This window comes from Chenopodium album, chromosome 27 (genome assembly GCF_948465745.1).
Source record: "Chenopodium album chromosome 27, dcCheAlbu1.1, whole genome shotgun sequence".
Classification (NCBI taxonomy): domain Eukaryota; kingdom Viridiplantae; phylum Streptophyta; class Magnoliopsida; order Caryophyllales; family Amaranthaceae; genus Chenopodium; species Chenopodium album.
Window position 1 is genome coordinate 1560746 of NC_137860.1, and position 22856 is coordinate 1583601.

The 22856-nt window shown below is 34.4% G+C and overlaps 4 protein-coding genes across 5 annotated transcripts; all 4 read right to left on the bottom strand.

The window, feature by feature from the left end:
• Window positions 1-2055: 2055 nt before the first annotated feature.
• LOC145620194 (uncharacterized) lies at window positions 2056-10850 on the bottom strand. 2 transcript variants are annotated; one of them, XM_081674822.1, is made up of 12 exons: window positions 9982-10850; window positions 8268-8384; window positions 7968-8160; window positions 7607-7773; window positions 7283-7457; window positions 6453-6514; window positions 5614-5695; window positions 4435-4492; window positions 4108-4232; window positions 3209-3289; window positions 3065-3135; window positions 2056-2519 (listed from the first exon to the last, which is right to left on the bottom strand). In XM_081674822.1, the coding sequence occupies exons 1-12, from the start codon at window positions 10461-10463 to the stop codon at window positions 2378-2380; spliced, it is 1755 nt and encodes a 584-aa protein (XP_081530948.1). In that variant the 5' UTR covers window positions 10464-10850; the 3' UTR covers window positions 2056-2377. The 2 variants fall into 2 exon arrangements, with proteins under 2 accessions (XP_081530948.1, XP_081530949.1); XM_081674823.1 differs by having other exon boundaries at window positions 8268-8397; window positions 9982-10116.
• Window positions 10851-11964: 1114 nt separating this feature from the next.
• On the bottom strand, window positions 11965-15149 carry LOC145618966 (uncharacterized). Its single transcript, XM_081673573.1, has 6 exons — window positions 15091-15149; window positions 14972-15026; window positions 13917-14051; window positions 13301-13390; window positions 12269-12403; window positions 11965-12030 (listed from the first exon to the last, which is right to left on the bottom strand). The coding sequence occupies exons 1-6, from the start codon at window positions 15147-15149 to the stop codon at window positions 11965-11967; spliced, it is 540 nt and encodes a 179-aa protein (XP_081529699.1).
• LOC145620849 (uncharacterized) lies at window positions 12268-17016 on the bottom strand. The gene is made up of 4 exons (XM_081675570.1): window positions 15091-17016; window positions 13917-14051; window positions 13301-13578; window positions 12268-12403 (listed from the first exon to the last, which is right to left on the bottom strand). The coding sequence occupies exon 1, from the start codon at window positions 16995-16997 to the stop codon at window positions 15153-15155; it is 1845 nt and encodes a 614-aa protein (XP_081531696.1). The 5' UTR covers window positions 16998-17016; the 3' UTR covers window positions 12268-12403; window positions 13301-13578; window positions 13917-14051; window positions 15091-15152.
• Window positions 17017-17966: 950 nt separating this feature from the next.
• Window positions 17967-22519, bottom strand: LOC145620851 (uncharacterized). The gene is made up of 6 exons (XM_081675573.1): window positions 22496-22519; window positions 21027-21307; window positions 20633-20767; window positions 20021-20077; window positions 18488-18622; window positions 17967-18312 (listed from the first exon to the last, which is right to left on the bottom strand). The coding sequence occupies exons 2-6, from the start codon at window positions 21303-21305 to the stop codon at window positions 18247-18249; spliced, it is 672 nt and encodes a 223-aa protein (XP_081531699.1). The 5' UTR covers window positions 21306-21307; window positions 22496-22519; the 3' UTR covers window positions 17967-18246.
• Between the last annotated feature and the right edge of the window lie 337 nt (window positions 22520-22856).

Sequence of the window (22856 nt, forward strand, 5' to 3'; positions counted from 1 at the left end):
TATAGATATAAAATAGAATTAGTAACCGTGAATTAGTAAAAAGTTTATAATTTTGACCGATTAACAATGTTTGTGTTATTGTAATATACTGCGTAGTTAATTGTTTGGAATAAAGATCAATTAACATTATACTTCGCTGATTGAGTGATTGACTTTATAAATATAATAGTGAATTAATAGCTTTAACTATGTTTGTGTAACTATGAATTAGTAAAAAGTTTAGAATTTAGACCGATTGAGTGTGCTATTGACTTACTATGAATTACTAAAAAAAGTTTAAACATTTGATCAAGACTAAACTATGAATCGATTAACATTATATTCCATTGATGGAGTGATTGACTTTATAGATATAAAGTACAATTAATAATTATAAATAGTTTGTGTTACTATGAATTAGTAAATGTTTAAAACTTTTGATCAAGATATTCAAGAATTAACTATTGAGTATTGATTGGTCTCTGTTGATTGAGCACATGATTGACTTTATAGATATAAAGCTGAATTAATAACTTTAAAGATATATCACATATATGTTTATGTTTATGTTTTTGTGAATTAGTGATTGACTTTATAGATATAAAGTTGAATTAATAACTTAAAGATATATCACATATATGTTTATGTTTATGTTTATGTTTTTGTGAATTAGTAAAAACTTAAAGTTTTAAATATTGATTTTTTTTATAAAAAAATTAAAATATAAGGGACACACCAGGAAGGCGGGAAATGACACGTGTCATTGTTGGTGTGTCTTTTAGTATATAATGTGACGCAACTAAATTGTGTTTATACTGTTTGACGGCTTGACGCAACTAAATTGTGTCATTGTTGGTGTGTCTTTTAGACTTTTAGTATACTATCGATTGATGATTGATGAATCATATAATGTGAGTATGTGACGCAACTAAATTGTGTTTATACTGTTGATTCGTAACAATAAAGAGGTATTACAATAAATTAATTATATCCCTTCAAAATATATATATATATATATATATATGTATATATATATATATATATATAAGTTAGAGTACACAATTACACAAATCCCAAAAAAAATTGTATATAAGTCGGAGTCGGAGTCGGATTACGGGTCGGATTATCTCGGAGTCGGAGTCGGAGTCGGACATCCGCCGGAGTCGGATTTTTTTCTCGGATTTTTTTTAGGATCCGACTCCGACCCTCCTCCGATTCGGATTCGGATTATTTTATCGGAGTCGAACTCGGATTAATTTTTTCTCGGACTCGGAGCGGATTTTTTGCCTCGGATCGGGGCGGAGTAGGGTCGGATCCGGATTGAATTGCCATCCCTATGCATGGGAGACTATTTTTTTTGGGAAGGTGACTATTATCATTGTGTACCTTTTCCAATTAAAAAAAAAATTACAGATAGGAAAACATTTATCGGAATTGATACGACACGAACACAAAATTATTGAGAGTAAACGTAAATTCGAAATAACATGAAGCCAACTTGAACACGATCCGTTTTGGTAAATTGGCCAAATTATGCAATTATCCTATACTTTATACTTCATATTGTTAAGATAGATTTTGTGAATGACGCTGAACACGAGACCAATCATGAACATGCCACAAATGACTTTTTGCCAACTCTAGGAGGCGTTATAAAGTATGAGCAATGGTAATCGTATACAATGTACAATACGTAATATCTGTACTTTGAATACACGATTAGCTCAAAATAAGTTTTCAAAAATGCTTCAAATAAAGCACTCTTTCCTCAAAAATTCAAATTAGATGCATTGACCAGACTGCACCGCACCTTGCTCAAGCCTCGAAATGGTACGGAGTAACATCTTATATATGATTGCTTGTCGATGATTTGAAACTTAAGAATTAGTCTATCCCTTGGTGATATTAAATTTATATAGCAAGGCATTCGTTTTTAGTGCGTTGTCACTACCTTAAAGCTGATTCGGAGTAACAATAATTGATCTTTTCTAAATGATTGACGCTTAATGATCACCGGAGAGAAAGGGAAGGGGAGAAAACGAGATTTAATTACTCAGGTATGATATAAAATAAATGTACACAGTATGCTAGGTCAAATGATACTCTAATTTTGTAGTGATTCATTCATAGTACAAAGTTGGCAAGAACAGCAGCCGTATCGGTAAAATGCCCTAAGGCTTCCTACAGATCTGTACACAACTCTAGACAGCAAATTACAAGCTGCGGTAAAAAATCCACCTAAATCAAAATCTCACTCGCAAGCTAACGAAAAATATGCCAATCAGGCAAGACGTAAAACAAACTAATTTTCTTTGAGATCAATTTACATGAAGATCACACCTGAAACAAATGGTGATCGAAGCTAGGACTTTAGGGGAGAGTTGGCAGGGAGGAGCAATCAAGATTTTTGTTCTTGGCTACTACTTTGAACAGGGTCAGATGCACATCTATCCTCACTTGTCTGAGAAGCAGTGAGCTTTCGTAGAGACCTATATTGCAAGCGAACACTTTCTCCACTTCCAACAATTTTGAGCAAATACCTGAGTGACATACCAGAACAAAATAACATAAAATGGATGGCATGATGGCTAAAAACTCCCCAGCATGTAAGAAATTAACAAAATTCATGGTTTTATTATATTAAAAAAATTAATAAATAAATAATTAAAAAAAAAAAAAAAAAGAAACAGATGTATTTTTCAGTAGGACCATGGTCCTATTTCCAGCTTCAATACATGTTCCCTATCTAAATGGAGTTAAAAATTATCAAAGCCCTAACGAAGTCATAGAAGGAGATAAGAGGTGGAGCCAACGACCCACTAATTAGCTAAACTTAGGAACTACATTATAAGGTAACTAGGATATTGCATCTCAACCTTTTCTTCCAGAGGCTGGCATGTTAAAGACAAGACGTTTGATGTTCCGAATTATGTATTCACGTTGAAGTAGATATTATACTTTAGGTTATCGAGTAAAAGGAGATAATTCTCCCAAAGAAAATTACGGAACAACAACAGAGCCTCAGGCCCAAAATATTTTTTGATCCCAGAGAAAATTATCAATCCCCAAAATTGAGTCAACTCACCATCCATTAAGACACTGAGATGTTATCACAGCTTCTTTTCCAACAAATTTATCTGGTGTTCTCCTGTTTCCCTGCACCATTTAAACAAACAGTCAGCATATTCATGTCAATCTTGGAGAAAATGGAATCCGTTAAACAATTCACCTTTATCATCACTTTCTCATTTACTGAAAATGGATAATGAACCCTTTGCAACCCACTATCGGGAGTATTATCGCCTTCTTCCTAAAAAATATTGCATGTAAATTAGTGAAACGGATCCAATAATTAAGGTAACAAGACCCACAACAGAGGGAGAAAAAAAAAGAAAAAAAAAAAAAAAAAAAAAAAAAACAAATAACCAACCCTGCTGCTAAGGTCCACAGGTCATAGCTGAACCAACTATCCAAGCACACCTCAACAACCATGATACAAAGGTAACAGGAAATAAGCATTTCAAAGGTAGCAATACTCAACAAGCTTAACAAGATAGTATGTCTTTTAAAGCTGAGTACATGGAGTGATGGAGCAGCCATCTCATTGTAATATACTCTGTACATAATACAATATAGGAGAAATAATAGATACAACAACAAAGCTTTAGTCCCAAAATGATTTGGAGAAACATCATTTAACTCCTGTGAAAGAGAAATTTAGCAAAAAAGATAATCCTACTACTCATTCTTTCTTTTAACTTTTTTTTTTTGAAACAATCTTATTACTCATTTATGTTGCCAGGAACCATGAGTCAAAAAAAAAATGTTGCCAGGAACCTTCAGTTGATCATAAGTTGTACAAAGTATCTCGTTAAATAATCCTCCTATATGTATCACTTCAGGCAATTAAACTACACTGGTGACTTAATACATTACACACCCACACGCTCACGTACACAAGTACCTTATTAGTAAGGTAAAATTTACACAACGTACACAAGTACCTTATTAGTAAGGTAAAATTTACACAGCCTTCCCAAGAAGAACAGTTATAGTGTTTACAATAAATTGTTAAAAAAAACATTCTTCATAAGCGAGTAGTAACAGGAGTACACAATATACAAGTACCTTGTTGATCCTTCTTCCCGAATCTATCTGATCACCAATTTCTTTCCGTCGCTTTCGAAGCGTAGAATTATGGAAGAGTCGCCGATCATCCTCTTGCTTCACAGTTGCAGCTGCAGCTCTTAGAGCTGTATGGGAACCATAAAAATAAAAGGTAAAAATAAAAATAAAAAAAAAGATAATAAGGAAAACAAAAAGGCAGTTAGATCCTCATTGCATAGGACAAAAAGTTCTGAATAAAAGAGAATGGTTGTGTAGTTCCAATTTTACAAAATTAAGAATGGAAGAGAAGCTGCAAGTAAAGATTAATAATCAATTAAAAAAAATTACCAAGGTTCGGAATCAATGACTGGGTCTCGATTTCTGCATGACACAGCATGCACCTGGACTGTCAGGCAAACAATCAGCAGTCATGAATTCCATTAAATAGCATGTCAAAAGTTCTTGTCTGCCTCAATAAATAAATTTAATAAAAATTTCATGTAAATCTCTGGTAGAATATCTTCCTTTCTACCATCAAATTATCCATATCCTCAAAAGCAACTAAAAATAGCAATAACACACAATAACATCAATTTGGAGAGTAATTTACAGCAATTCCAGTGATTCTCATTCTTTGCTCTAAATCTTCAACTCCTCTTACAGATAGAAAATCTAGGTCAGTCAGAGTGTCAGACTAATTCAGTGTTTGTTCATAAATCATAATTCCTCTTAATCATCTTCCCTTTCGAAATCCAGGCATAAATTTAGATGGTGAAAGCTTCACATATCTGCAGGAACATATGAATCCAGCAATGCACCAAAGGTTATAACTAAGTAACATCCCAATAAAGAGGTTGAGGGGTTCAATTTCTATCAGACTTTGCACAAAGCTTCAAAACCCCAAAAAGATATTTTCTGGATTTTGCCAAAAACCAAGATTGTAAGTGTAAAAAAGTGACAGGTCAAATTTTTTCCTTTTTCCTCTTAAAACAATTAAAAAAAAGTATTTTTTAAAAAAATCTATTGCCTCTCGCCGGCTTTCACTTAATTTTATATGGCAATGAGGGCCTCTTTTTTTTCCTCAAAATCACTTCTAATAAATGTTAAAACTTTACAGATGGAAAAGGTTTTCTTCAGATGATATACAAGAGGTATTAAAGCACAAACAGTACAAAATTAATTCTTCGCATGCAAAACACAAGGACACTGATTTAAAACAGTATAACAGCTTAAGCATAGATAAAGGTGAGGTCAATACCAAAACAAGATCAAGGGTTACAGAAAAGTTTCATGTCGCAAGCTCCACAAATAAAATGATTCTTAGATAATTGGAAATAGGTGCAGCAAGCCAACAACTATAGAAAGTAAAGATAAAAAAGATGCAGATAACCACAACTAGATCCAAGGAAGTGACCAATGAATTTTCTCAATAATCATGGCTGCAGAAATAATGAGCAAAATATTTTACCAAGAAGCTGTGAGGAACTGTAGAAAATTATGATCAGAATCAAGAATAGGTTATCCTACCGCTTCAATAACCTTTCTCAGCATAAGACCCCCAAATGAGTGTCCGCAAGAGACAACCATGGCATCTTCAAGAAATACACCACTGCATATCAACAAAGTAGACCAGTAAAAGACAAATTATATTCATAATCAACCAAGTAGACCAGTAAAAACAAATTATTTTCATAATCAACCAAGTAGACCATTAAAAGACAAATTATATTCATAAGCAAATTTTAAAATCTAGGTTCAGAAAAGATTACGTAAAAAAAATGTAGAGGGAAAATAAATTACTCATTGCCAGTAAGCAGCTTCAGAGCTTTAATAATATTGTAAAACATCACCATATCCAAGACACTGTAAGCTGCAGTTCAATTTATCACTAATGTAGCAGTTTGTTCCCTTCTAATTAACATCTAACATAGTTATTCTTGCATTGTTATTTAACTCTGCACTCTGGAGTATATTGCAATTCTTCTTTTTACAAATTATTAAAGATCCAACATGCAAGTATAACAATAGGATTAAGGCTCCAGATTGCAAATTCAGTGCAAACTGTATTTATTTGGGATTTTGCTGCTGTTGTCATTGATTTTATAGTTTATGTATGCTAGGAATTGATAAACATCAAATCTATAAAAAGTTCGACTCTTGCTCAAAAAACAGACCGAAAGCTTGACCAAATCAAAGTTTTAACAAAAATATTAAAGCACCAAACGCCCGGACCCTAAGTCAAAGTTATAGCATCGGAGTACACCAAGTACAGAGCTAGAAACACTGCAAAAAAGTAACAATGAATATAAAGATAAAGATTTTTTTTTTTTAATAATGAAACAGAGAACAAGTAGAATAGAACTTACGATAAAGGATCTGAAAGTACACTTCTTAAAGAAGGCTCCTTGTTAATATTGCTTTGCTCCACCTGCAATAGCAACTCACAATATAAGATTACAAACAAGTTAATGGACATAGTGATGAATTTCCTTACAAGACTACAGAGTATGGTGGTTGATATTGTACCATCCTATGAGCCTATGGGGTTTTGGCTTCGATCCTAATGGAAAAGTCATTTTGCTTAAATTTGATGTTTTCTAGTATCTTATGGGAGGGAACAAAATAAACTTGTTGTTTATATTTATTGCTTTAGTAGATTTTGATTAGTTAATAACGTGTTTTATGGGTCTTTGGGTTGCAATTTGTGTTAGTTAATTGGGCTTCTTTGGTTTAACTAAGTTAGTTAGGCTTAATTTGGAGCCTTTGGGTTCCAAATTGGGTTAGTTTCCTAAACTTAGCTGATTGCTATTCCAAGTTGGAACAGAGAGCAAGACATATATAAGTAATTAATATAATCGCTGGGTTGCACTTTCAGGGAAGGCATAATCTGGACCTTACATCCGGATAGGGGACTGATAAAGTGATAATATAGCAAGGTCAATTTGTCCAATTATTGAAATTTAAACCATTTCTAGTTTCATAGTTAACAACCAGAACATATATCAGTAATACCAGCTTTAACTCCAATTCTCTTCTAAATGAAATAACATACTTCTCATTAACATTGCAAACTAGCTCCTCCATACATTTGTTGGTCAGCAAATTACATGGTTTTTCCTTCAATATCCTCTAATTTAGTCACGGATAGATCTTATTACAAAGCTTAAGTCTTAAGCTGGTCGTAGAGATGACTTACATATGTACTGTCAGGGTATTTGCACAAAGTATCTTCTTCTGCAGAGAGATCATCCATGAATTGGCTTACAGATATGGGAGCATAACTGTGAGGAATGACATGACCAGCAGCAGTAATGGGCGAACAGTCTAGAATGGCATTGCTCTGCGGCATAAGCCTAAAGGCTAATGAAGTCCTGTAATGGTAGAGAAGTAAGCCTTCTTCTATTCTATACAGAATTCATACCCCACCCTTCCCCCTGTCTTCTGTTTCTTGAAAAAAAGGGGTTGACAGAGGATAACCATATCCTACATTAAAATACTAATGCAAAATCCGTATGAGTACCTTCCAACACAACCAGTATTTGAGGAGGTATCAAATGCTGCACGATAGGTGGCAGCAGGACGCAAGCCTGCCGTTGCATGACTAAGTGCCTTTCCTGTCAGTAATAAAACAGAACCAGAACCTATCCCACTATCTGCCAGGTACCATCGACCATTTGGATCACAGACCTATGAAGACAAATAGCTGACGGAAATCATTTAAAGACCACAACTTATAGAGCAGGGAAGCAACAAAATCAACCCATCAACATGGCGGGAAATCTTAAGCTAAATTAAGAAAACAAATAAGCTGCACAAGCAATTGTAAATATGTAATAATTGAAGGACAACATGCTGAAGTCAAAAGATCTGGGTGCCCATACCTGCAGGCCAGGAGTATCAGAAGATATCAGAGTTAACAAACCCTTCTCATATTCACCATTGATAGATGGCTTACCTCCTCCAATAGCCCCTTTTCCATTTTGCATAGGAGAATGGAAATAGGTTGCTACAAGAACTGAGGAGGATGCCTCATTAGCAGGTAGTGGGTTATCATCAAGAAGTTGGCTAAAAACGCTGTTCAAAACAGACTATCAGCTATTAAGCAAGAGCAGAGGAGCCATAAGATTAAGAGTTAAAAGAACAGTGAATAGAAGAGCCAAAGAATATTATCAGTAACATACTCGTTGCGCAGACGGAGGTGCCTAGCAATAGCACACAAGACAGCACGCGCAGCTTTACCCAGGCATCTAAAAATTTCAGCCATACATGGAGGAGATGAATCACTATCTTCCAAAGCCCTTCAAACAAAAGCTGATGGAGTGTCAATTCTCAATAGATAACTTAGGATAAATATGCACAAATACATTAAAATAGGCGCATCCAACACGATTAATAAAGGTAATCATTTAAAAGTTGAATATGAAAAGGTCATCCAAAGCTTTGTCATTCTCTCACCCACTGTCATGAGACTGCTGACAGCTTGATTCAGACAATTTAAGTCTCTACCATAAACATTGATCAGCTCTACAATAGGATAACACAAGAAGACACATTTACCAAGAACTTGTGAGCATGCCTCTAGGAGATTTATTCTCCCAAGAAAGTTCAAAAACAAACCCCAAACCCCACAAATCTGTCAGGAATACTTTGCAAAAGTTTGAATATCCATCATCTTAATTCATTTGTTTGTAATCTTTGCATTATTCCCTTGCACTTGGTTCTTAGATTATAAGGATTATCAGATACTTCAGGCAACCACAACATCACACCTTTGAGCTTGAAAGCATAGATGGTTTAGAACTTAGGATGCCAAGTTGCCAAACATTTGTAACTTTTCACAACACAGCTATTGTAACTTCCTGTTGCCAGCTTACAGTTGTATGTTGCACCCAAAAGCAGCTCTGTTGCACCAAATTAGCATAGTGGCTCTCCAAATTTCCATACATATGATGGAAAACTGCTGCAATATATCATTTCCAGCAGCTTGAAAATTACTCCTACTAAACCTATAATCTATACTAGATTGGGAAAATGACAGCTGAAGAATGTAGATATGACAGTGTCATTTGAGTCTAATTCATGCATCAAAAGGTCATATTGCATTCTCATCCTCACAAACTGGACTATGAACATTGTGTCGGAATGAAGAGACCAACTTACCCTAAGCAAAACCCACAACATTATTAAAGGGTGGAAAATAAAAATTGAAGGGCATTTGCAAATGGGGTGGTTGTTTGATTGACAACAAAAAGTGAAATCGGGGAAAGTAGATATTTTTCATGGGAATTAAAAATTCCCAAAAAAAAATGGGAAATAAATCAACAATTTGCCCTTAGGTCAATCAAAATTCATAAGAATTTCAATTTCATTTGATGCCAACCAAACAAGAAAAATTTCCTAGTTGCACGAGGGAATTAATTTTCCATGAAATACAACATCCCAGAGGAGTTTACTTCCCATGTAAGCCAAACAAGCACTAAAAATACAATCTAACACGCAAAGTATGCATAAAAGGTAGGAAGTTCATTTGAGGTCTCAAACCATTCTGTTCTACCCTAATCTTCAACAACACCGTCGAGAAGACGTATTAAATCCCATCAACCACAACAATTCAATTGACGTCCAGATGTACACTGTTTCACCTCTAATTTCTTAATAGTCCAAAAAGCTCCTAGTTCTTAGAATCATCCATTCATCCTGCCCTTTTCTCAATTAAGCTCAAATTTTCCCACCTAAGTCCACTATAAATCGAATAACAGCACCAACATAAATAGAATAAAAACACATACATACATCAATCTAATAATCCAATAAATAAAATGAAGTATTAATTCAAACTAAATTAGAGAAAACAAAAATAAAGAAAATATTTTTTAAGAGCAAAAGCAAGAATACCTTCCAGCCCTATACATGTAAACACCTCTACTTCCTTTCCCAACAGTTCCAGCCCTATTCCTGAAATACAACCTTGCTGACTCCAACCCACACCTCATGATCGCGGCATCGTTGCTTCCAAGCTCAAGAACCGCGGCATTGTACCTCATTAGAGACCCAGAAAGGGCCTCCACAGCCTTCAAATAACTCCCACAAGGCGCCCCATCATAGGGGGCAATATCCGAAACCCGAACCCTCGCCAGAAAAACATCCGGTTGGAAGGAAGCAATGGGAACCGCATGGTCAGCCCGGTGGGAGGAAGAAGGAGGGGGTGGAGGTAACGAGGTACGAGGCGATAGAGTCAGCGGCGGAGGAGGTTGCTGACTATGGTGATGATGATGATGAATTTGTGGGTTGTTGTTGTTGTTGCTGTTGTTGTTTGTACTATTATTGTTGTTGTTATTGTTTTGAGAGAGTGACTGAGACATCATCATCATCACCATTAACAACAACAGCAACAACAACAACGAAACGAATAATCTGTGAACAACATTTACAGTTCACTCTCATTATTTTAGGGTTTTACAGCAATGATTCCGTACATAAACAAAATGGGGGAAATTACAAATGGGGTTCAAAATTGAACCATTGAATAATCAAATTTTGCAATTTTGTGGGATTGTTTTGTAAAAAAGGTATTTAATTTTGATTTAAATTAGCTACTTTGAAGCAGGAAATTGTTCAAAATTTAAAGGGGATTTCAGTAATTTAAGAGGGTTTTTGACAAATTAAGAAAGAATGGTTTGTTGTTGCTCAATATACGAGGAAGCAAGGAACTGGTGTAGAATACAAGAGGAGAGAGAAAGAAAGTGTGGAAAATAGGAGCAATTTTTTTGGTTTTATTTGTCAGAAAGTCTGAATGTTTAAAGCATCATAAAGTTGTTTTCAAGATTCAAGTGTTTGTGACTTTGTGTTGCTTTGTTAATAATAGTCAAAATCTCATAATTTTGAAATTGTAAACATTTTCTATAAAGATTCACTGTACATTAAATTCATAGTCAAAATCTTTATACAAAATGTTTACCGTGTTTGAGGATTTAGTATTTTGAAGAGTTGTGGTTAAAAGTTGCAAAACCAAAGTTAACATGTATAGATGGCTTAGAATTGAGATAAACCATGTTACATAGCAAATCAAATGTTCAAGATTACATTTTTATTTCCTAAAGAAAAATAACATTTTTATCTATATGAATTCTTTAAAAGGCGAGCACCATGAGTAAAGAATATGCATCAATTAGGAGATAATTTAAAAGATTTGATATTCTTTGGCCTATATTATACTATAAATAGTTCAATTTTATTTTTGATGTATCCAATCTTAAGAGATGATAAGTGTTAGATATATACCCTAAAATTGTTTTGTAACTCTTTGTATTAGGGTAGAAATTTATGACAAAATCTTGTAATGATCAATGTTCTTAATATTTTGGCATTTTCAATTTTTCACTATTTAGTTCTTATTAGCTTAAAGCTATGTAAATCATTTTACTTTATTTTTTTCTCAAAAAGTTTTGTTTAGTTCTCAACACCCTAATATCATACCACCCAACTTTTATAATGTCTTTGTTAGTGAATATTCATCATTACTCCGTACTAAATTTTAAGTTAACGCTTATTTTCGTACTATGATTATAATCTGTCTAAAAGATTGATTGTATAAAGGTTCAAGATTTGGTTCCCAAATGAGGGTGAAAATTGAGTGCAATAATGATCAGCATGGAATGCTGTAATCCAACAGTTTTTAAACATAGTTCAATTGACATTACAAATCCTATATACATGTATATGCTATATCAAACACACTATTAGATCAAAGATTTTGCAGCTAAACAAGGAGAACATGTAACTTCATCATCTCGACCTCGTTTCCTCTGAAGGCTGATTCTTTCCACAAAAAAGGGTCACTCCAATGCCTGACCTGTAAGTTACAATTCTTACAAAAACTCATTTGTAGATCCATTCATTTGAACGAGCGCCAGATTCATCCATGTCTATGAATATGCTTACAGCCTGCATCATAACAAGCAACAGATTCTGCCTTAGTTTTCTTTGAATACTACTCCGTATATCAAGTGAGCTTCGCAGATTCATTCTTAAGATGACTAAACCATGCTCATGTCAGCTAATTTGTTGAACATAAAGCTAAGCTCTTTCTGTCCACAACCTACAGCATTAATGTTCAAATGTATATTCATACATTGATGCATTCAATCATTCATAGAGATTGTCCTTGAGTTTATGTCGTTACCTTTCCAATCCGTTGTCGCTCCTTTGACTTTGCAAGGCTGCTTCGGATATGTGAGACAGCACCCCAACATCTCAATTTTTTTGCCACATCGTCAAGCCTCAATATGTACTCTTCTTCGGTTAATGGGAATGATCTCTGAAACGGTAGTGCACAGATAAAAAAAATTAGAAAGCATTTAGATGACTCTCAATTATATATGACTATAGATTTATAAAAAGATACTCTAAGCTTTACACAAACTAGTGCCATGCCAACCAGCACTTAAATCAAAGGTGAAACCGCTGGATATTTCCTGTAACTTGGTTCCAGTGTTCTTACTTGGGCGTAGAAAGAGAGAAGCTTTAGTATGTTTATCCAATTCAAGCATTATAATAAAACTAATTCAACCCCTATAGGCAAGATATGGCTTTACGCCTATACCTGTAGAAAAGACTTCAGAACATAGCATAATGATTAATTGGGAATGATCACAATGTAGGAGTGTGTTAAATCTATAGTTTTTTCTGTACATGATTTGTAGTTAATCTTGAGTCTTGAACCTCAATTTAACCCCTCAACTGAATGGACCTGATAAAAAGATGTTAAGCTTCGATATTTCACCTTGGTCTTATTCTAAATCGACATCACCTTCATCTTCTTTTCATGTTTTCTAACCCTCAAGGCCTACTTATTCTATATGCATTTAACACTTGACAGTAGCATATATATTCTCCAAAGCTCCAGCTTAATATGTACACCTTGTCAGAACTCATCTAACGCAATGTCAACCATTAAGAAAATAAACTTAAATAAGTCTATATAACTATATACAGAGCAGGTGGATAAAACTAAAATTAGAGGCAAGAGAGAATTAATACAATATACACTATACAGTTTGCATCACAATATAATTTCAAGTGATGAACTCAACCATATATGCTGCTACAAGACATCACCCCGCAAACTATGACTCTATAATGGTAAAAAGCTACATTATGAAAGATTAACAAAAAAAGCTGCTGCATTTAAAAGTTGAAGATATTCTCCACATACCTGCTCCCTGTACTTCCACATGACATTCATTGCAAGCAGGTCTCTCCCCGTGAACTCCCGCACAGTGATACAGAAATATAACAATAGAATCTAAAACAAACCAGTTTATATAAACTCGAGAGAAGAATGCAATGGGTCAACCCAGGGTACCTAGTTCAACAAGTAGAGACAAGCTGATCACTCAGTCTAAATGGCGAGGAGCTGGGGAAACTGTAAACTAAACCATGTACAGATGAATGTGATACAAAAGGAGTTCATCAGCTTGATTAATGTTACACCTAGGAAATAGTATTTTCATCAGTGGACAATTGAATAATTTGATGAATGAAAGAATGGTGATATAAAATTTATTGTGCTAATCATATGTATACTAAAAGCAAGATTCTAATGACTGATTTGAGGCAGGATACTTAAAGATACATGAACACCTTTGGGAAGAGCATAATATGTAGTTCAAAGTAGACAAGATAAATACAAGACACAAGAACAAAGCCTTCTTATGAAAATGAACAAAAAGGGATCTGCTAATGAAAGCAAGGTTTCCATACATAAAAATGAAATGGATTGTTAAAAAATTTAAAAAGAAACAGTCAAATTAGCAAAAGGAAAAAGATACCTTCTTTATGAGTTGTACATCATAAGACCTTCCATATTTGTTTCTTATAATAGCTGCAAGGTCTGCCCCTCTGAACGTAGAATCATCCACTCGAACAATTCTTTCCGGATTGTCCCTATAACTGTCACTACTTGCCTGAAAAGTGAAGCACAAAAGGACATATAATTTAGCCATTTTTACAGTATGGATCAAGAAAGGCCACTAAAAGTATATTTAGACATGATCGTCTATATGGTTGAGATCATAGAGAACAGAGCAGCCTACATAGGTAACATTTATTTTGTAGAGACAAAACAAACGCTGCCTTAGTGCACACACTTTATAGTCCTGATGGCTATCCCTTCATCCCCAATACTCTTTGCTGGCCCAACAAAATTCACCCAAAAAAATCACCATCATTCCTTCCAAATTCTACATGGCAATGCAAATGCAAATTTTGTGTTCAGTAATCAGCTAGGAGAGGGATAGAGCACAGCTATTAACATGCTTGCTAAAATCTGGGAGTATGTATGCCCAATGAGGAACCATCTATGGTGATGCTTCACTTCTCTTTTGTCTTATACTTGGTCTGTATGATTTACTACTTCCTTATGATAATCTAATTTAGGTGCTCCTTTTCCAAAAATAAAATAAAATAAAATAAAAAATGCAGAAGAGCTTTGAGGGTTTAGGAGAAAGAGCTTTGAGTTTGGATAATCAACTTACATGGTAACTTCTCGGCTAATCTGGAACAGCTAGATTCCCCTAAAACTTCTACACGAAAGCTAAAATATGCCTCAGTAAATTCAATTAATGCATCTCCAGTGAATGGATCAAAACTCAGTAGATCCATGTGTAATTACCTAAAATGGTAACATAGACCCCTTAGCAAAGTAAACAAGACTGGTGTTATCGATCTTAAATATCCTGTCCTGTTGTACCTGTACTGTGGCTTAGATTTAGCTAAACTTGAGCTCTAGTTCAGTTAATATTCAAAGGCAGTTCAAAAAAAAAACAAATGAAACTCACAGACAGGCAGACAGCAAGCAAGCACAACAATTGCATACAAAACGTACAGTTAATCTACTTTGTTTCATATGTTCCAAATCCCAGGCAATAAGGTTATTTTGCCTACAATCAATTAAAACACATTATATATAGACTTATAAATAGCCAATTCACAACATTCACTCACGATGTTTGTTTTCTCAGCTCTGTCACAGGCTCACAGCTGATCACATACGATTTAGTCATCGCTTACTCAGTTCTCAAAAACGTTTTCAGCAAATCCTTGTCTGCATCACCAATATTTGGATCAGAGAGTAAGCCCACAAATGATGATACAGTGACATTATCAGCAGCAAACTCTTTGATTCTCATCAACCTGACAAGCTCTAATGCTCTCCTATAATCCTTTCCATCTATAAATCCTCTAACAATTATATTAAAGGTGCATTCATCTGGAAAGCATTTATTGTCCTCCATATTCTTCAATAATTCATCAGCTTTAGCTAGGAACCCTTCTTTACAAAACCCTTTTATCATTATGGTATAAGCATGCACATTATGCAGCCCTTTAGTTGTGAGAAAGGAGAAGATGTCCACTGCTTCTCTAAGGCGCTCAGCGTCACACAAACCATCCATCAGGATACAGTATGTAACAATATCAGGGACGACTCCAGTAATCTTCATTTGCTTCATTGTTACGATTGCCTCATCTATTAGTCCATTCTTACACATGCCATCAAGCAATGAATTCCAAGTGATTACATTTGGCTTAAGTCCGTGAGCTTCCATTTCCTTGAAAAATTGGTGTGCAAGCTTGAGCTGATTGACTTTGCACAAGGCATCTATAAGAGTGTTGTACGTGATAACATTAGGGGTTAATCCATTATATATCATCTCCTGGAAAAGACCAAGAGCTCTGTCAATCATTTTAGACTTGCAATATCCATTAATTAAGCTGCTGTAAGTAACAACATTAGGTACGCAACCATTGTTAACCATCAAATCCATAAGATTTTCTGCCTCATCCATCTCCCCACGTAAACAAAATCCATCTAACAGAGCGCTGTAAGTGATGATATCGGGAACCAATCCTCTCTCAATCATGTGAACAAAAATGTCCTGCGCTTCACCAACCTGGCCATCTTTACAATACATGTCAATCAACATGCTGTAGGTCTCAATGTCAGGAGTTATGTTGTTCCCCAACATCTCAGTCAGCATTTCTTGAGCTTCTCTCTGTCGCCCCAAAGTGCACAAACCTCGAACTATGGTAGTATAAGTGACAACATTAGGGGAAATTCCCTTGACATTCATCTCCTTGAAAAGGCGGAGAGCCTGAGGTAATAACCGGTCTTTACATAGGCTATCAATGATGGTGTTATAAATGACAACATCTGGCATACAATGTCCATAAGACTCCATATTTCGAAGGAATTCGAGAGCACCAGCATTATCACCGGACCTACACAGACCTTTGAACATAGAACCATACGTGACTAATGTGGGTTGGTACCCAAGATTGACAACCTTATACAACAATCGAACAGCTTTATCCAGTTGATTAGAATGGATAAAACCATCAATCAGAGTAGTAAAGGTGACAATATTAAGTTGATAACCAAGTTTAATAATGTTGGCAAGAATAGAAAACCCCAAATCAGCAAAATTCAAACGACAGTAACAATTAGCGAGTATCGAAAGGGAATAATCATCTTGACGAACACCCAACAAATGGAGCTGCTTAGAGAGAGAAATGACAATGGAGAAAGGTGGGTGTGGTTTAATCTTCAACATAGCACTAAATAATATACAGAAATCAATGATACAAGGAAGAGGGTGAATCAATTTCATATGATCAAAGAGGGAAAGGGGGATTTCAACATTAGTAAACCCTAATTTGGATTGTTGTCTAACAAATTTTAGAAACAATTTGGGATCATCGTAATAATTATCAACATAATTATAATTAGTAGCGTAATTGCGGAAAAATGGAAACTGAGAATGGAAATTGGGAAGAAGAGGAGAGAGATGGAGAAGGTTACATCCGTGAAGACGAAGAAAAGCTCCAGCAAAAATGGCGGATTTGCTCCTCATAATGTTGTAAAATGCCTTGTTGAGATCAAATTACAAGCCCTCAATAACTTCTTTCAGAAATTGCTTTTAAGTAGTTTGAAAACAGAACTTTTAGGGCTTATTTGGCACCATTCTGGTTTTTTACGGACCGGACCGGAAACCCGGGATCACCAATTTGTGATGACCGAAGACCAACCTAAAATCTAATGGTCGGTCCTGTTTCGGTTTTGGTCCTTTTTGCACACCCCTAGGCCCTAATTGTAGCTAGTAATTTTTGGGAAACTCTTTTAGTTGTTGGCAATATATATAAACAAATATTTTAGAGGTATAAATGTCCAAACACTGTTTTTATGATTTTTTTTAATGGAAAAAAAAAAAACTTTAATGAGGACAAATACGTAAATAATATTTAAGAGGGTATAATTTTCTAGACACTATTCATAAGAGTTTAATTATTAAATAGAAAAAGGTGTAAAGGCAACTAACATCATATTAATAAGGGGATATAGGATAACAAACATTTTTAAGGCCGAATATAATTGTCCTCACATTATTCATAAGTGTAAAAAGCAAACCTTGATATCCCCTTATTATGAAAGTGGATGGTAATAATGGTATGAAATTAGGGGGTTGAGAACTAAACAAAACTTTTTGAGAAAAATAAAGAAAGATAATTCAATATATTATATTCTAAGACAAGCGGATCAATGTATACTTTTATATTCATATTTTTAATTTCAACCCCTCAATATTAAAGGTATTTATACTTTTAGAAAATGTACAATGTATTCCACACATCTCAAAATAGTATACATTATTTTGGTGCAACCAAAAATAGTATTCGTGAACACAAGATTATTAAGTCCGAATGAAAAATACAAGTAATAACTTGAGCACCATGATATTCAATTTTCAATTTAAACCTTCTTTTCATACTATGATTAATTGATTACCATCTTTCCAAAAGATTGATTGTATAAAGGTTCAAGATTTGGTTCCCAAATGAGGGTGAAAATTGAGTGCCATAATGATTAACATGGAATGCTGTAATCCAACAGTTTTTGAACATAGTTCAATTGGCATTACAAATCCTATATACATGTATATGCAATATAGTAGAACACACTATTAGATCAAAGATTTTGCAGCTAAACAAGGTCATGAACATGTAACTTCATCATCTCGACCTCGTTTCATCTGAAGGCTACTTCTTTCAACAAAAAAGGGTCACTCCAATGCCTGACCTGTAAGTTACAATTCTGACAAAAACTCATTTGTAGATCCATTCATTTGAACGAGCGCCAGATTCATCCATGTCTATGAATATGCTTACAGCCTGCATCAAAACAAGCAAAAATTCATAAGATAACAAAACCATGCTCTTGTCAGCTAATTCTTTGAACATGAAACCAAGCACTTTCTGTCCACAACCTTAAATTTTACAGCATTAATGTTCGTATATTCATACATTGATGCATTCATAGAGATTGTCCTTGAGTTTATGTTGTTACCTTTCCAATTCGTGGCCGCTCCTTTGACTTTGCAAGGCTGCTTCGGATATGTGAGACAGCACCCCAACATCTCAAATTGTTTGCCACATCATCAAGCCTCAATATGTACTCTTCTTCAGTTAACGGGAATGATCTCTGATATAGTAGTTACGCAGATAACAATAATTATACAGCATTTAGATGACATTAAAAGTTTATAAACAAGAAAAGGCAACAATGTAAGACTATGAATTAATAAAATGATACTCCAAGCTTCATGCAAACTAGTGTCATGCCAACCAACTCTTAAGTCAAAGGTAAAACGTCGGATATTTCCTGCAACATGATTCCAGTGTTCTCACTCGGGCATAGAAAAAGAAAAGCTCTAGTATGTAGAAATGACTGAAAAACATAGCATGATTGAAATGATCATAATAATGCCGTGGAATGAATTGAATACATATAATTTTCTGTACAAGTTTTACTGTTTCCTGTTAATTATGACGCCTGAAAGGACTTGATAAAAAGATGTAAATCTTCGATATTTCCATCCGCATTCTCTCTGACTTCTAGTCATCTATCTAATAATGTATATCCTCCTAACCTTCATGCCCCTCACTGGGAGGGAAGGGGATAGGGGGCCAACAGAGCCTTTAGAGATGTCACTCTAACTCCATGAAAATCACGTCATTTTTATATATCTATCAGCAGTTATATTGTCAGAATAGACATTTCACCTCAAAAACAGCATTTCGCATCCTTAATCACTTGCCAGGGCACAGTAGATAATCTTCCATAAAAACCGATCCAATTACTCAAACCTATCTTGCACTTCTCCAACAAAACCTCAATTCCAATGCATAAACTGTCTCACAATACAACTATGCATACATGAAAATCTCATTTCTGCAACTTTTATCTTATGAAAATGGTGAGAACCCCTAATGAGCTTCAACCTTTCCTTCCATCTAACTTTGATAAACTCATAAACATTTAAGATATTCTGGTCAATAAAACTATTTAAACTATAACCTTCTTGTCAAAAATTCCTGTGGAAATTTTTTTGCTTCCCATTCTAAATTATCATCACTTCCATCTTCTTTTCATGTTCTCCATATATACACCCTAAAGGCCTACTTTATTCTATGCCCTATCAATGGAAAACTCTTTGAAACCATGAGTTACGCTCCTCATCTCTTCTTACTGCAGCGGTAGCTATGGCATTTGACAGTAACATACCCTCCAAAGCTCCAACTTAACATTTACGCGTTGTCAGAACTCATCTAATTCAATGTCAACCATCAAGAAACTAAACTTATGATAGTATGAATAACAATATACAAAGTAAGTAGATTGAACTAAAATTACAGGCAAGAGAGAATTAATACAGCATACACTACAATCTGCATCACGATATAATTTAAAGGGATGAACTCAACCATATATGCAACTATAGGATCACATCACTCAGCAAGCTATGACTTTATATTTGTAAGAATTTACATTATGATAGATAAACGAAAAACTGCTGCAAGTAAAGAAATTTCCACATACCTGCTCCCTGTACTTCCACATGACATTCATTGCAAGAAGGTTTCTCCCCATGAACTCCTGCACAGTGAGAAATACAACAATAGAATCTAAAACAAACAGTTTATATAAACTCAAGAGGAGAATGCAATGAGTCAACCCAGGGTGATTAGTTCAACAAGTAGAGATAAGCTGATCACTCAGCTTAAAAGGCGAAGAATTGGGGAAACTATAAACTAAAATATATGGGTGAATGTGATACAAAAGGTGCTCATCAGCTCATTTATTTTAACACCTAGGAAATATTGATACTGATCAGTGGACAATTAAATAATTCAATAAACGAAAGAATGGTGATATGGAAAATTATTGTGCTAATCATATATAATCTGAAAACAAGATTCTAGTGACCAATTTGAGACAGGACACTTAAAAATACATGATCAACTTTGGAGAGGGCATAACAAGTAGTTTAAATTAGACAAGATAAATTTACGAGAAATGAACAGACCCTTATATGAAAATGAACAAAAAGGGATCTGCTTAGGAAAGCAAAGTATTTCAATACATATAATTGAAATGGATTTTTATAAAATTGCAAAAGAATAAGTCAAATTAGTAAAAGGAAAAAGATACCTTCTTTATGAGTTGTACATCATAGGACCTTCCATATTTGTTTCTTATAATAGCTGCAAGGTCCGCCCCACTGAATGTAGAGTCATCTACTCCGATAATTCTTTCCAGATTGTCCCTATAACTCTCACTACTTGCCTGAAAAGTGAAGTAAACAAGGACATATAATCTAGCCATCTTAACAGTACAGATCAAGAAAGGCCACTAAGTATATTTAGACATGATCAACTATTTGGGTTTGAAATCATAGAGTAAAGCAGCCTGGCTATGAAGGTGACGTATTATTTTGTAGAGAAAAAATGATTAAGTGATCTTTTTAACCCCATATAATCACATCTTTTGTTCCAAAACCATCATTAGTTATCCTTTTGCCCCATCATAGGATGTAAAGATATACCGGTTGGCCTTCAGGCTTTGATGATTCCTTCTCTGAGTTTTCATCTTCTGGCTCAACTGGATCATTCATATTTACTGAGCTGGAGCAAACAGCATGATGTTTTCCAGATTTATGACAGTGATTATTGTAGACAAGATCACGGCTTTGACAAAAGCTTGATTTATAAGGAAGAAATGACCCTTTATATCTCTGTCCTCTTCCTTCACTGAACCTTCCAGTAAAACATTGTTGAGTCCCAGATGACAATATACTGGAATGGGTTGTTGCAATGCTCGTCATGCCTCTACAAGCAAAATCTTACACTTGTCAAAAAATGCCTCCTAAATATCACAATTGAGAATTCATTCTAACACTCCAACAATAAGCATGCCTAACTCTTTATTGTGTATAAGCAATATCCTATATTTGGCTAGGTCCAGGATTTCAGGGTAGCTTCAAAAGATAACAGTTTTAGGAGAAATGATCCTAATGTTAGCCACTTGAACACGCACCCGAGTCCCAGGAACATAGGTACATACTAACATATGTGATACATAAAGTATGCAAAGGTACTTATGCACAAGCCATAGCTCATATAAAAGATGAAAGATATAGCATGTTAAAAGCAAAGTTCATAAGGACAACAACATACCTTGTGTTCTCCCCTTAATTTTAATCTTTATGCAAATCAAACTATAATATCCATGTAAATCTAATTCCTTTCAATACCTTCCACATTAAAAACAAACATGTGAAAGCTGGTAATTTCTATAATCTTAGCTTTCTAGGGTTCTACCACCACATTAAATTGGCTCCTAAACATACAAAACTTCACATTTCACATAATTCACAGCCACTACACTACACTTGATGACAAAATCAAAGCATAAAAGACATGTTGCCCTTAAAAGGCCTTTTCTCTTCAATCGATATTCGCTTATCAAATTGATTTTTACTAATTAAAACTTATTCAGTGTTCAATCAAGTCATTAATTTTTCCTGATTAAAAACGACTTTTACTAATGGAAACTTATTTTACTGATTAAAATTGTGCCAATTATAAGTGCGACAGCAAGCTTAGTTGGTAAAAGTCTTGAGACGATGATGTCTCGAAATTCAAAATGGCATCTATGTGTAGCGTAATTAATAACAGCTTCCATTCAAAGCAAAAAAGTAGACAAATAACAATCAAAACATGTATAAATTAACAAGGTATTAGTGTATTACTATGTAACACTCTCACTAAAACCATTCTTAAAGATTATAACTTTTATCACAAACCATAATTATTACACTACTTATAAACTTAAATACTTAATAATCAAGCTTACCTACCAAACAAATTCCTCATAACATATACAAAATCATAAAAAAAAAAAAATCATAAAATAAAAAAATAAATAGATTACAAATAACTGCAAATTATAGAGTAATAACATTACTTAATAAGGAATAAAATTAATTGCAAGAAAAAGATTAAAGCTGCGTACCTTACTAGAGGAAGTTAACAAAGAGTTTGAGGAAGAGAGAAAAGAAGAAGAAAGGGAGAAAGAGAGAGAACCTCATATTTTTTAGCTTTTTTTTTTTATTTTCTTTTTTAATTTTCTGAATAAAAGAATTTTCAGTAAGACAGTTTTCGACCGTTGATTATGATTTTGGAGAGGAGGGTGTGAGAGAAATTTTGGTCCGTGGGACAATTGCATAACTTGCTTATGTGGACTCTATCAAACCAACATATTTCACTATTTTTTTGAAAGTATTTTTATTGATTTTTTAAAAAAAAAAATTTTAAGACTTTGAAATGATCTTATAAAGCTTTTTCTTTTTTTTTTCTATGATTAACATGAAAAT

Bases quoted from the DNA above. Each gene is read 5' to 3' on its own strand.
- LOC145620194 (XM_081674822.1), bottom strand. From the start codon at position 10,463: ATGGTGATGATGATGATGTCTCAGTCACTCTCTCAAAACAATAACAAC. The intron at 8,161-8,267 runs GTATGTTACTGA...TGTTTTGAACAG, and splicing joins CACCTCCGTCTGCGCAACGA to CGTTTTTAGCCAACTTCTTG. The intron at 3,136-3,208 runs GTGAATTGTTTA...TAAATGGTGCAG, and splicing joins ATGAGAAAGTGATGATAAAG to GGAAACAGGAGAACACCAGA.
- LOC145618966 (XM_081673573.1), bottom strand. From the start codon at position 15,149: ATGACTAAATCGTATGTGATCAGCTGTGAGCCTGTGACAGAGCTGAGA. The intron at 13,391-13,916 runs GTATCTTTTTCC...GGTTTGTTTTAG, and splicing joins ATGTACAACTCATAAAGAAG to ATTCTATTGTTATATTTCTG. The intron at 12,404-13,300 runs GTATGTGGAGAA...CTACCGTTTCAG, and splicing joins TGTGGAAGTACAGGGAGCAG to AGATCATTCCCATTAACCGA.
- LOC145620849 (XM_081675570.1), bottom strand. From the start codon at position 16,997: ATGAGGAGCAAATCCGCCATTTTTGCTGGAGCTTTTCTTCGTCTTCAC.
- LOC145620851 (XM_081675573.1), bottom strand. From the start codon at position 21,305: ATGACGAGCATTGCAACAACCCATTCCAGTATATTGTCATCTGGGACT. The intron at 20,768-21,026 runs GTATATCTTTAC...TTCACTTTTCAG, and splicing joins CAAAGCCTGAAGGCCAACCG to GCAAGTAGTGAGAGTTATAG. The intron at 18,623-20,020 runs GTATGTGGAAAT...CTACTATATCAG, and splicing joins TGTGGAAGTACAGGGAGCAG to AGATCATTCCCGTTAACTGA.